General features: G+C 57.9%; 3 protein-coding genes across 3 annotated transcripts; all 3 read right to left on the bottom strand.

Moving 5' to 3' along the window:
• Positions 1 to 97: 97 nt before the first annotated feature.
• On the bottom strand, positions 98 to 4,594 carry BESB_075100 (uncharacterized protein; the record flags this gene model as incomplete). Its single annotated transcript, XM_029365883.1, has 5 exons — positions 98 to 2,195; positions 2,597 to 2,939; positions 3,429 to 3,517; positions 4,085 to 4,132; positions 4,461 to 4,594. The coding sequence occupies 5 exons, from the start codon at positions 4,592 to 4,594 to the stop codon at positions 98 to 100; spliced, it is 2,712 nt and encodes a 903-aa protein (XP_029218367.1).
• A 3,139-nt stretch (positions 4,595 to 7,733) lies between these two features.
• BESB_075090 (uncharacterized protein) lies at positions 7,734 to 8,321 on the bottom strand (the record flags this gene model as incomplete). The annotated part of the gene is made up of 1 exon (XM_029365882.1): positions 7,734 to 8,321. The coding sequence occupies one exon, from the start codon at positions 8,319 to 8,321 to the stop codon at positions 7,734 to 7,736; it is 588 nt and encodes a 195-aa protein (XP_029218366.1).
• Positions 8,322 to 11,236: 2,915 nt separating this feature from the next.
• Positions 11,237 to 11,731, bottom strand: BESB_075080 (bradyzoite rhoptry protein BRP1; the record flags this gene model as incomplete). Its single annotated transcript, XM_029365881.1, has 1 exon — positions 11,237 to 11,731. The coding sequence occupies one exon, from the start codon at positions 11,729 to 11,731 to the stop codon at positions 11,237 to 11,239; it is 495 nt and encodes a 164-aa protein (XP_029218365.1).
• Positions 11,732 to 13,015: the final 1,284 nt, after the last annotated feature.

Genomic DNA, 13,015 nt, shown 5'->3' with positions numbered 1-13,015 from the left:
CGCAAGACGGAGGATGCCCGCCTTAGTCTCACCAAGTACGGTTCTGCTCAAACTGAGGAGTCAAGTAGTAAACGCCAGCGAAGGCGGCTGCGGCAGGCTAGAAGAGGGCTGGGGTGCTGCCGACGCAAGTCGCTTCCTGCGTCTCGTCTTCGAAGAAGTGCGCGTGAGTTTCCTGCTCGCTTTTTGCTCCGCTCTCTGCGCACGCCCGCTCTGTATCGCCCCAGTACATCTCCAGGAGGTCTTTGATCGCCAGCGTGTCTTCCTCTCCCAGTGCCGGGCTCGCAGCGTCGTCGCCTTCGCCGTCGCCCTTCTCCGCCGCCATCCGCTCACTCCTGAAGGAGCTCTCGCTGCTCACGAAGCTCGCACTCAACGGCAGCTCGGAGTCGCGCGGCACCTGCCGCGCGCCTGGAATGGCCTTGCAGGCCGCGAGACTCCCTCTCTGGCCGTCCGCCGCGCCGCCCACAGTCTCCTCTGCGCCGCGGGGGCTTTCTTCTCGCCGCGGACGCACAGGCAAGTTCGCGAAGGAGACGTCTGCCGCAGTGAGGCGCGGAGGCGAGCGGCCGCTGGGCGAGAAGGGGATTCTATCCAGCGATAGCGACGAAAGCGTCTCACTACCCACACTCGCCCGCCTCTCGCAGAGGAGCGATCCCTCTGCGTAGAGACCTCCAGCCTCGCCAGCCAGCGCGGGCGGCGAAGGGGGAGAGACGGAGATCGCCGACGAAGCTTCCAACAAGCTCGGATGGTGCAGCACAGAGAAAGCTGCGGACGGCTCGCTGGCGGGCGGCGCCTGGGAATCCGTCTTCTGCCTTACAGAGCCCGACAGAAACCCCCCGCGCTGCAGCGGCTTCGCCTTCCCGTGAACGTCGATCTCCCAGCTGCACGCCGCCTTCTTTGGCCCGGCGTCTCCGCGGCGATGCGGTGTACGTACACCTGGCGTCTCCGAGTACGCGGCGAACGCCGCTTGGAAATACGAGCAAGGCAAGACTGCGGATTTCGCCAGCAACGCGTCCTCGCCTCCCTCGTCGCGCAGCGCTGCTCTCGTGTCAGACGGGACTGCCGCAGCGCGCGCCCTCCGAACCGCCTGAGCGATCGCGCCGCCGACAGGCGCGGCAGCCCGGGTCGTTCCTCCTCGCCGGTTTTCTGCTTCCTCGCCTCGCTCCGGTCCTCCCGCGAGCGAGGCCGCTTCGTCTTCGTCGTATCCGCCCCAGCCGAGCGTCCACGGAGAGTCACTCTCTCCGTCAGCGAGCGCGTCGTCGCCCTGGCCGTCTTCCGCGCAACTGCCACCCAACCACGACAGGCCCGCCGCGGCGCGCCGCTCTGTGTCGGCGTCTCGCGCGCGTCTTTCCCGCCTTCGGCTGAGGCTCTCTGCGGCCAGCGGCGGGCGCGAGGAGGATGCGGCGGGCGGCGGCAGGTGCTTGTGCGAGCTGGGGCGAAGCGTGCAGACCCAGCTCGCTTCCTGGGCAGGGCGGAAGGCTTGGAAGCCGTCAATGGGGGGACGCGGGGATGCGGCTGGCAGCGACACGTGCAGATTTCGCTGCTTCAACAGAGCCGCCGTGCCCAGCCACCTCCCCCGCGCCGCCGCGCCCTCGAGCCTCCCAGCAGACCCGCGCGCCCCTGCGGCGGGCGTCGCGCGCCGCAAAGCCGAGGCCCGAAGAGGCGAGGCTCTCTGCGTGGGGACCCCGAGCGAACACGCAGCGCGAGGTGCGCGCGAGATGACGGCCTTCGGCGTGACCCAAAGGCCTCGCGGCGGCAGGCGCGCGCCTTCTGCAAGCGCGCCTCGCCCTCCCAGCTTCGAGGAGTAGGCGGCGGAGACACCTTCGCGAGAGACTCGAGGAGACAGGAGGCGGCAAGCGCCCAGCGGCCTCAAGCCGCTCCCCACACGCGCACACCGACCGAACTCTGGCGTCGGCGCCGAGGCGTCCGCGAGGCCTCTGTCTTCTCCTCCACGGGAGGAAGACACCCGCGGGTCGAGCGATTCGCCGTCGAAGCCACACGCCGCCCCGCGCGGGTCGCTGCGAGACGAGACGTTCTCCTTCTCATCTGGGTCGCCGAGGGACGCAATGGCGGCGTGAGAAAGCGGCGAGGCGCCGAAAGCCGCAGCGGAATACGCCACGCCGCCCAGCGGCGGGGACCAGTCCGCCCCCCACGACGGATAGGCCTCTGGAGCCCCAGGCGTCGAGCGCTTTGGCGGAAACCTGCTGAAAAGGAAAGTCACAGGAAACCGGGAGCGACGTCATGCGAGAGAACAGGCGACGCGACCCGCCACACGCTGCGCGTCCTGACCTCCACCACCGCGTAGGGGGTTGACAGAATAACCGCTTGCACCGGCGAGAGCTGATGAGAATCCAGGCGCGGCCGCGCAGCGATAAACAATCAAGGTGCCTTGTACCCTCCTTTTATATATCTGGATAGATATATGGATAAAAATATAGATATAGATGTATAGGTATTTATAGGTATAGATATACGTATGACCCCTGGGACAGCCCTACACCCCTCGCTCCGTGTTCCTTCTTTGAGTCGGCCGCGTCCTCTTTCATTTCTCCCTCTGTGTGAAGCGCGTCTGTCTGTGCACTGCTGCTTCCTGGGTGCTCACGTAGGCGACGCCTCGCGCGGAGTCGCGAAGGCAGAAGACTCTCCATTCCTCCAGTCGCTGCTCGGTTTTCTTGCAAGCCACTCTCGAGAGGCGCCTCCGCGTGCAGCTGGCGAGATCTGCGAGAAAGTCACTGTTTTCCTCTTGGTAGAGAGTCCACAGGCCGCCCGCGCCGAGACGGCCGCCGCGGGGAGCTCAGCTGCGGAGTACTCGCCGGGCGAACCACGCCCCTGTGGAGGCAAAGCCGTGGAAACGGGCGCCGCGCCTGGGAAGGCGCACTCGGGTGGGCCTGCCCACTGCAGTGGCGCGAGGCGCTGCGCCGGCGTGAGGCTGCAGTAGCCGTTCTCTGAACGCATAGCGACGCGGAAAGCGCGGCATTTGAGGCGCATGGAAGGCGCGAAAGACCACAGAAAACCGCAGAGCGCTTCCGCATCTCCAGCAATGTGCTGTCTCCTACCCTTCGCCCGGTTGCTTTGCCGATCGCATTCACCAGAAGGCCGGAAGGGTGCGGATGAAGCACCCTAATCAGCGCCGAGCATGCATATCAGGGTACACGGAGGCGCCAAGCCGAACTGAAGGCGCGCAGGAACACCGAAAACGACTACAGCTCGAGAAACACCTGAAGACTGATGGCACGACGCCTCACAGCTACCATTCGAAGCGGCGAGGTGCAGGACCAGGCGCGAAATAGAGGGAAGCGCCCCCGCTTCGGGTGGACGAACAGAAGATAACTGCTGAGAAGACGAGAAGAGAAACGAAAAATGGAGGGCGCCGAACGGATCGCGCGAGAGAGGCAAGGCACCACCCCCACGCTGCAGCGAGAGGCGCGACTTACGATTCACAATGTCAATCAGGTCATCAACCGAGAGACTGTGGAGAGGAACGTCGGAGTTCCGAAGCGACAAGACGCCGAGGATAAACGTCCTGGGGAGGGAGAAAAGAAGAAGAGGCGAGGGAGCGGATGCAAGGCAGGCGGAAATCACAGCAGAAACTGAGGTTGCGTCGCGTCCTCAGCAACGACGCAAGCACAGAGGCGCAGTCCGGGGCGCAGGGCAATCATACGGCCTCTCGTCTCACACTGAGTGCCTCTCTCTTTCTGTTGAGCTTCTAAGTGTGGATCACCATCGTTCAGTGAGCAGCTGCGCTGCCCGCTGCTCTATCCACTCGCTCTCCTTCTCGCCGCAGCCACGGCTTCGCCCCCTGGGCACCAGCCTTGAGTCTCCATCTCCCTGCCTTCCTTTATCTTCCTTGTTGAGCCGCTTTTCCTCGCTGTCCCCCGCGCTATTTTCGCACGTTCTTGATCTTGTCTCCCCGTGTTCGTGTCGCCTTTCCTCCGCCCCCGTCTAAGCCCCCGGCCTTCCCACCCCCGTCCCCCTCCCACCCTCCCCTCATCGCTCGCTTCGGCTGCCTCGCGAGGCTCTTCGGTCGCGGCTCCAGTCCTGCCTGCCTCGTTCGCTCTTAGCGTCTTCCCCCTCCTTTTCTTCCACTTACCACTTGACGACAGAAGGCCACGTCTGCTCGGAGAAGCCTTCTAGGTACCTGCGGAACACGCACCGCGAAGACAAGCGGAGTGTCAACGAGCCGGAGGCAAGTTTTGTCTAGCCCCGCGCGTCAGATCCCACCGCAGCCTCGAGGGGGGATTTCGCAACTTTCGGCGTCTAAGAATAAGGCAGTGCGCGCATGCATCGAAGACGGTCTGTGCCTGTGGATGCGACGCGTCATGCGAAGGCGTCAATCCGGGTCTCAAAGCGCGCAGAAAGGACAAGGCGGACGGAGTCGCTGTCTCCTGCCGAAAGCTGAGAACAGGGCAGAGAAATAAAAGGCGACGGGCGAGGCAAGCGAAGCTGGGGGAAGCAAGACGCCTCACCTTCGAATGAGCTTGTGCGCCAGCCACTCAGAGACGAGGATGCTAGGGCAGAGCCCCGCAGCCTTCACGGGCGAAGGCCCGCGCGACGCTCCGTGACGAACGCCGCAGCGGCTCGCACTCCGCCGTGTCTCCATTGTTCTTGTGCACACGGAATGCGGAGCAATGCGAGAGGGGGGAACGAAGGCAAGGCGGGGGCGACAGACAGAAAAGGCGGCGAGGCGAGCGGCGATGTAAGCAGAGAGGGAGGGAACAGATGCAGAGTGTGCAAGTGGAGACTGCGCCCTCAGTAAAAAAAAAAGACCGCAGCCGAGCCGCGGCAGAGCAAGAAAAGCGACGGCGCGGGACACAAGGGGCAGCGGAAGGGAGAGGCGAGCGAAACGGCGTGCGGGGCGGGCAGCTAGACAGGCTGGAGAAGCGCGAGCAACGAAGATGAAGGCGAGGAGCAAGAGTGAAGAAACCGACGAGGACTCATTCCTGTCTCAAGGCCGGGCGGACGCGGTCCCCGGTCACGCGTTCACGATTCTCTCACGCAGATGCGGCCCTTCAGTGGACATATCGGGGGACAAAAAAGCTGCGACATGGCGAGAACCCACAAGCCGGTCCTGCTCTCTAGCAAGGCACATCGGCTTCACACGGACACACAATCCTCGCGCATGCATGGATAGTTGCATGGAAATGAAGTTAGAGCACGGGGGCTGCTAAGCTCTTCGCGATTCTTTTTGGCATCTTGCAAGACGATGACGCCTCGCGCACGCAGATAGGACAACGGCGGTGTAGATGCGCCTATTGTGCCAGGGTTATAGTTTTTGGACGGAAACGAAAGACCGGCGAAGAGCATTCCTAGCTGAACAAAGAGGAGAGAGACAACTGAGAAGATGGTCAGCAGTGATTTTAATTCATGGCGGCTGGTGCCTGGGAAGCGTTGCTGGGAGTGAAGGACCGAACGACCCCCCGTGGAGGGTGCCTCGACGAGACGTGAAAGTGACTCCGGGGTACACCGAGAGGCGCTGGCGCATCCGTCATGCAGCTCCGCACTCCGAAAACCCGTGGCAAACTGGGAATGCATCTGCACAGAAGGCGCCGGATCCTCCAGGAAAGGTCGACAAAGCTTGGGACGAAGAGAGAGGAAAAGATGTCCTCATTCACGCGCGACCCGCCGATCGCAACATCACGAAAAAGTCGGCTTCACCAGCCGAGCGAGCTTGTCCTTGTTCGGCGGAAAGCAGACAGAGGAGGAGGGCAGGACAGGGTGCACATCTGAGGACAGGATCGATTAATATGCAGAGGAAGCCGAGGTTGAGACTCTTCAGCGTCTGGGTGGAAAGTCATGTTGCAAAGACTGCGCTATCCCATGTCCTCAGCTGAATCGCGAAGGCGTACGCTGGCAGCCTGCGTGTCTTGGAGTCCGCGCACAACGATTCGACAAGTTGACAGGCATTTTGCAAAACAGGCCAGCAGATATACCACAGGTGCGCACATCTCTGCGAAATGGTAGGGCCTCAGCTGCGAAGCAAAAACGAGCGACGCAGCTTGCGTGGTCGGGGGGGGGAGGAGTAGGGGGACCCCCTTTTCAGGAACGAGACCAGTGGGTTTGCGAGTTTTTCGTTTGCACTGATGCAGCTGACTGCACAATTAGCGCCAGCCTGTGTCGCAGAGAGTTCGAACCGCCCTTCTAGACGCGGTGCTTTGGCGTGGCGGTGCGTGATGGAACAGACAGGGAATGAGGTGTTCACGGTGCGTGTGTTGCGGAGTACAACTAAGAGCCTGAACTGCTCCAAACTTCCGTCGCAGTCTCAAATTACCACGATCGCGAGTTGTGTCAGGGCGTGGATGGAAATAAGAAGCTTCTCGGTTGCTTACAGCTCCCTACTGCCGGTTCAGCAACGTCCGTCGGATGCGCGTATGCTGAAATCTGGCATGACAGGATATATGAACAAGCACGCCACGCGGCGCCTGTGAAAGGGTGTGTGTGCACAGCCTTGAGTTGAGAGCGGAGATGTGCCCTGCGCTTTATCAACATATACTATTTTTTATCGGACATCCAGAGGTATACATACCAATTTTCCTGCTCTCGCTGCATCTCAGGCACTAGGTATGTACGCTTCCCATACAGTCTTCAGTGGACAATCTATGATCTCAGTTATGGGTTGAAGTTCTATTCCACGTTCCTTAGTGTGGGAGCACCACGTGATGGCAGTCGTTCTAGAGTTAGAAGATACCCAAGAACCTTGCGCTGCTACGACTAGTAGGATTGCAGTCCCTACTGGTGCCGAGACTTCTAACTGATTGTGTGCCGATATAATTAGCAGGATATATGTTTTCTGAATTGTAGTCGGGTAGAGAATGTCACGCTCGGCGCCGCGGCAGAGAGAAGTGAGAGCTCCGCGCGGCGTTCCAGGAACGCACTAGACTGCCGACTGGCGGCCGCGACCTGTCTGAAGCGGGCTTCCCTTACTCCACGGAGGGCGTTGACGGTCGTTCGTCGCAGCTCCTGAGCACTGCACAATAGTAGAGCACCTGAACCTGCGCACGCAAATTCACTTCACTTCGCCGCCTGCACTTGGGGGTCTTCGGTTCGTTTGTCTCCTTCAACGTTCTATCAGGGAAGCCGGACTGTACAGTGATATCTGCTCTGATTTGTGGAGGCCGTAAGAATGTGTGGTTCGCACCCTATGTCGTGAGACGTTTGCCAGTTGCGCCACGCACTCGTACCATACACTGATAAGCTGCGAGGAGTCTGCGTGTCAGGGCAGCCGAAGAGCAGCAGGAACCGCCGTGTGTGGCGACAGCCAGGGGTTAGGGTTTCGGCCGGCCATTTTGTGCGACGAGCGGGAAGCCGCGTGCGAGTTGCCGCACGGCCGCGAAAAGAAAGCGTGTATTTCTCGAGGTCGGCTTCCACATGCTCGGATTACGGCACCAACGCAAAACTGTACTGCACACAAGTTGGCGCATCCGCGTGTGGGCTCCTGGGTGGAAAAAGAACTCTACTATTGTGCCGGCAAATGCAAGGCCGGAAGGCGAAGCACTGCAGCAGACCCGAGAGGAACCCTACTGCAGCAGCAGTAGAGTGGAGCGCAGACTCTATTATGTGCAACACCAGAGGCCCTTGGTGCCTGTCTCTTGCACAGATGACTGCAGGCTCCACTCTGCGTGCCGCGTGAGAAAACGGTAAGAGAGTTCATCTGCTCGCACGGCTCTCGTGTAGAGTCACGATTCAAAAATGTATTGACACGGTCGGCGCGGGTGGACGCAAGGCAACGTCATTTGCCATTGTCAGTCCCTGTATTCATCCCTGCCGTGTACGCCATCACTGGCAGAATCGTCAAGAGCTGGTGCATCTCGTCCGACGTCTCTCAGGACTTCTTCTGCTCTCCGCCACTCCTTCTTCGTATCCTCGATTTCTTCCTCCGCATCCCTGATTTTTTTCTCTCTCTTTCTCCTCTTGCGACCCGACGACCTATCCGCCTCTTCTCGCGCACGATCCAGTCGGGACCTAAGATTAAACATGACTTCCTTGACGCGTAACATTTTTTGGGTCAATAAGTCCGCGTATCTCTCAAGTTTGCTCGCTGCTTTGGTGCTCCGCTCACTTCTCTTGTGGTATCTCTTCACTTTCTTCCAGTACTTCTTCATGCTTTTCGTTTTGTCCTCCAGATCATCTTCGATACGATCTAGTTCCCTCCAAAAGCCCGCCTCGACGCCAGGCGTTTCAATGCAGACGAGGCAAATCACGAGGGCAGTCACGACAGCGAGCAGCGCGGGCAGCGGCCGGCGTCGCGGGCGGCGGGCCTGCGGAGACGGCGCTCCCAAGGCACACTGCGGCTCCAAAGGAGCCGCAGATTGGATTCGATGAGTTTCCATTCTCGGATGCCGCCAGTGGAATGACAGGAAGAGCAGCGGCTCGATCCACGCGCGGTGGGCGAAGCTCCGGTGCAGCACACAGAGCGGCTGCAGGACCCGAAAGATTTCATGAGAAGTGGCAGTTCTCACTCCGAATGCGGAGAAAGAAATGCGCCACGGAAGACTATTTCCTGCGCGAGGCGGCGCGAGGGTGGCGTCAAGGCCAGGGTTCCCGCCGTCGGAATGGGTCAGTCAAGGCAGTGGAGAAGACTCGCCAGTCTGCAGTTTACACGAGAAGTGAGGACGAGCGGGGGTGCAGAGAATCAAGTTTCCCTCCCTATATGTACATCAGTCGGCGTGCACCCCGCGCAAAAAGTAGCATGTCAGCAGGATCTCCGCAACAGGGCCTTCGCGGCGCGTAGCAGCCATGTCGAGCCGTCCCTGTTCGATGGTAGAACAACCAGGCAAGCGGGCGACGCGAGAAGTTTGGTCAAGAGTGGCGGGGTTGAGCGCTTTGAGACACAAAGCAGGTCAACCAAAGAGCACTTGAAAGACGGCTCAAACGAAGCTACTGCGGCAGACTCAGCGGCTCATCCGCTTGAGACTCAGCGGCCTTAGCACGTCCACACGCAAAAACCCTTTAGCCGCCTCATCGAATTGTTTCGGCGAAACAAGCGCGTGAACGCCATGGAATTCCGTCCGAAAAACTGTGTTACGTCTTGCGCTGCGCCGAAGAGTTCAAGCTCCCATGACGGTATGCCCGAAACGTCGCGTCCGCGACAGGCCGTGCGTCGCTCGTCCTCACTTGCTTGGCGAGCAGATGACGCTTGGCGGCAGCGACCTCGCAGCGGCGCTCAACGAAACAGACAACCCGGACGAACTGCGGTAGAACAACTTGTCTTCGTTTCGTGGAAAGCTCTGTTAAACAGAAAACCCCCCCGTTCTGCGAAAAATACGGAGCGTGTTGCGTTTGCTGAGGATGGTTGTGCAATGACGGGCCGTGTCTGGGGCAGTGTCTTTGTGCTACGCGGAGACCGTGAGGCGGAAGTTTGCACAGATACAGCATGTTTGCGGGCTCACCCCGCCGACTTCGTCGCGAGGGTGCAATTTCTCGGAAGAGTTGCGGACTGCAACAGAATGCAGCTTTCAGGAAGTCTTACACGTGCCAGTCTTGGTGATCCGCGACTATCTGCACCAGGGCCCTCGCCCTCTGACGTGTCCCTTCTAGTTACACGGCCCACACGGAATATTCACGCATGCTTTATGTACTCATTGGAACTACGCCACAACGGAACCTTCTCTTGTGGCATCACTTCCGATTTTTCCTGCTTTTCAGGAAGACAGTGAGCCAGGAAGAGAGCAGGGGAACCCCAAGTGAGACTGAAAATAATAGAGGCTCAGCCGCTCACAACCGAGATAGCCCGGCAAGCCGTACGCGTTCATGTTACCTCTAGGCGCAGTGCACCATCTTTCGAGTCGTAACAAGTAATCTCCGCCACAAACCTCTCTTCTCTCTTGTCGCTCGAAGGTATGGGTAGTGGAAAGCCAACTCCGCAATCTCCGTCTTACTGCGCATACACGTTTGCAACCCGTGTTTTCACATACGATAGCCTCCTCGGCACAAGTTTCAAGCGACGTCGATTAGGCCCGTCTGAGCCAGCATCTCAGAGACCAAGCAGACCAAGCACTCCTTAATGTACTTCGCAGTCAGGAACAGTCCGTAGCTACAAAGAAGGGTGATAGACAAAGCTCTACAGCAGCCCAGGAGGAATCTGCCTTCGTGGCTGAGATTCCCTTCTACGTAGCTGATGCTGGCCTCTCCAAGATCAACCAGCCCTACACCTACAGCCAGGCACAGCCTACACCTTGTAAACGTGAACAGGCAACCGGGGGCACTTCTTAGGATCGGTGGCGGCCCACTCGCTTCCTGTTCAGCTATTTCACGTACTTTTAAACTCTCTCCAAAGAATTTATCCACGCCTCAGGGTACTTGCCACCAATATAGCTCCACTAGTGACACATATGCGAAGCCCTCGCCAGTTGCGCCGCTCAATTCCCGATCGACGCCGCAGCACAACAACTTATAGCAAGTGAAACAAGATAACGCAGAACAAGGAGAGCATCTCCCTATTTCTGGGTTTGCCCAAAAAAAAGTTTGTTCTCGCGTTTCCGCTGGTGTGGCCTCTCGCGGCTACCCTTCATATGCTAAGCCGAACTGTCGGTCTCCTCTTCAGGCTGGTTCCTGTTCACTTGCCGTTACTCGAGGAGTTGTCGTTAGATGTTCTTCATTTTCTTGCAGTATTTGATTTTCATGTTCTCCTTTTTCTCCCTCAATGCGCAGTTGCAGCGGTACCTAGCACGAGCCCTCTTCCTCATAAATAACTAGCATGAGTAACCAATCTCGTTCGTGTTTCTGGCGTGTCCTCTACCAAGCTGAAAAGTATGACACACGAGCTAACAACGTTAGTACTTCGTCCCTTTCAGCACTCTCCTGTTGAGTCCCTGCCCCCGCAAAGTCTTCCTCATGTTCGATACCGGAGGCATTATCATCCGATACAGCTTATCGGAGTGATAGCTGCGTTGGAGGCACGAGAGAATTCACAAGTCAACGTCCCTTTGAGACAAAAGCTTCCCAGCGTCTACACACACAGAAGCGAAACAAGAATGATGACAACGCAGTCCGCAGATACGTCCACAAACTTTGCACGAGATTTTACCCGAACGACGGGTTCAGCGGTGCCTGTGGACACTCCAGATACCTTATCAGAATGTATTAGGATTCAGCAACGAGAAAGTCATTCATGGGCTGTCACACGTACACTACGACGAATCACGTCAAAGTGAGACCTCAGGTGTTCGTGCTCCCGAGCACGTGCATTCGGAACACAACCGCCTAAAGCTCTTCCTGATTTCGCCAGCAAATGAGAGGCAAACGGCTAGAAGTTCAGAAGGTGGCGCGCCCTCCCGAGCTGTTCATCGGATTTTCTCAACTGCTTCTCCGCTTCCCTTTGGTCTTTCATGGAGAGCTGAGAAGTGCCGCTCCTCAGACGACCCATAATTGCTTGCGTCTTCTCAACTAGCCCCCGCAACCGCTCTTGACAATCCCGGAATTTCACCTGGGCTTCCTCCATCTTTTTCCTTGCTTTATCTCTCTGTCGAGATGAAGCTCTTTCGAATTTGGACCGTTTCTTCTCGAACTTCTCCTTCTTTTTTCGAGTCTTCTTTGTCTCTTTTTTCAACTGCTTGGTGACATTCTTCAGGTCCTTTATATCTGATTTGCTGGCAGCCAGCGAGAGCGACGTGGTCGGCACCCCGCATGTGAGAATGATCAACGCCGCCGTGACGCCAAGCAGCCAATACAGCGGCCGCCGCTTCTGCGACCGAAACTTCAAGAACGGCGACTTTTTCAGTCCTATACTGCTTCCCTCCATACTGTAACTGGGTTCCGTTCGCGTTCGCCGCCACGCGGTCCCTAGCAAAGCGCTTCGGAGGCTTGAAGACAGTCCGCTCTCTGGCGTCAGCGAATGCATTAGGCGCAGGCCCACACTGGTGCTAGGACACAACACTCATCAATACGCCTGAGCAACTGGTTACGGTCACAATAACTGTTGCACACACCCAAGTCTGCCCGCTTTGTACAGAAGGCTTAACTCGAGAAGACAGGCAACGAGGCTCAGAATCAGCCGGAGGATACAACTGCCGCAGTTAGCCCAGGGAGTGATGAGGCCTTGCGCGTACTACCAACGAGCACTGCGGGCTACCCGGGTTGTGTCTGACTACTCGCGATTTGTCAGCTGGAAAATACCGAACCATGTTCCGGCTTTTCACGTTACATGGACTGCTCACTAAACATGTTCACGCTGTCGTCTTCACCGGGTCAGGTCTTCAGAAGAAAGTATACCCTAAGCTCAATCCTTTCCTACGTCGTTTCTGCAAGTTGCCTTCTGATCCTTCGACGTGCTAGCTCATGCTACAATATATGCAAATGCACCACCGCTATGTTCTTTCATTTCCGATGCGAGATTGTCTCGTCGATTGCATCAAAGCTTCGAGAACTAGACGTCGTACGTTTCAGCTGTGACGCTACGGCCCGATTCCTACACGATTCCGCTGCCTCACTTCTAGCATAGGGTATGCACCGAGATACATTCCTTGGGAAATCCCAACCGGAAACCATTTTGTTCGCTCTCTGCTCTTCTGGCTAGCGAAGACGCTCATGTGGCTTTTGTGGATGAGGTTGTTTTCTAATGTACGGTGCCACGGGAGCGGCATCCCACTAGATTGGCATGGGAATGTGTAGTCAGAAAGCGAGAGGAGGAATCTGCACAACCCCACCTGCCTGTCGGTGGAACGTTTTCTTAAGCAATATCGTGCAGTGCCCTAAGCAGGCGCTCTTCTATTAGGTGGGTTACAGTGCTTATCTCGCAAAACGGATGGGTCGGTGTGTGACGGTCTTTGAGTGTCAAACCGAGAGGGGGGGCTGCCAAACGAGAGAATGAAGGGACAGGTTGGTTACGAGTTTCCACCGTTTCCCGTGCGATCTTGCATCCGGACGAAAGATGTGAGTTTATCCGGTTGTACTTCAAAACGGCGATATCCGGAGTTATACACTCCGGCTGGCGTCAACGAGGCGAAGTGGGTTTGGCAATCCCGCAATAGCAAAAAGTTAGCGTCCCAAGTTCGGAGTTGGTAGCTAGTCTCTGGAGTATGGCTTC

Source organism: Besnoitia besnoiti, assembly GCF_002563875.1.
Source record: "Besnoitia besnoiti strain Bb-Ger1 chromosome Unknown contig00007, whole genome shotgun sequence".
Lineage (NCBI taxonomy): Eukaryota > Apicomplexa > Conoidasida > Eucoccidiorida > Sarcocystidae > Besnoitia > Besnoitia besnoiti.
The sequence above is the reverse complement of the archived record's forward strand: the minus strand, read 5'-3'. Positions and strand labels throughout refer to the sequence as shown.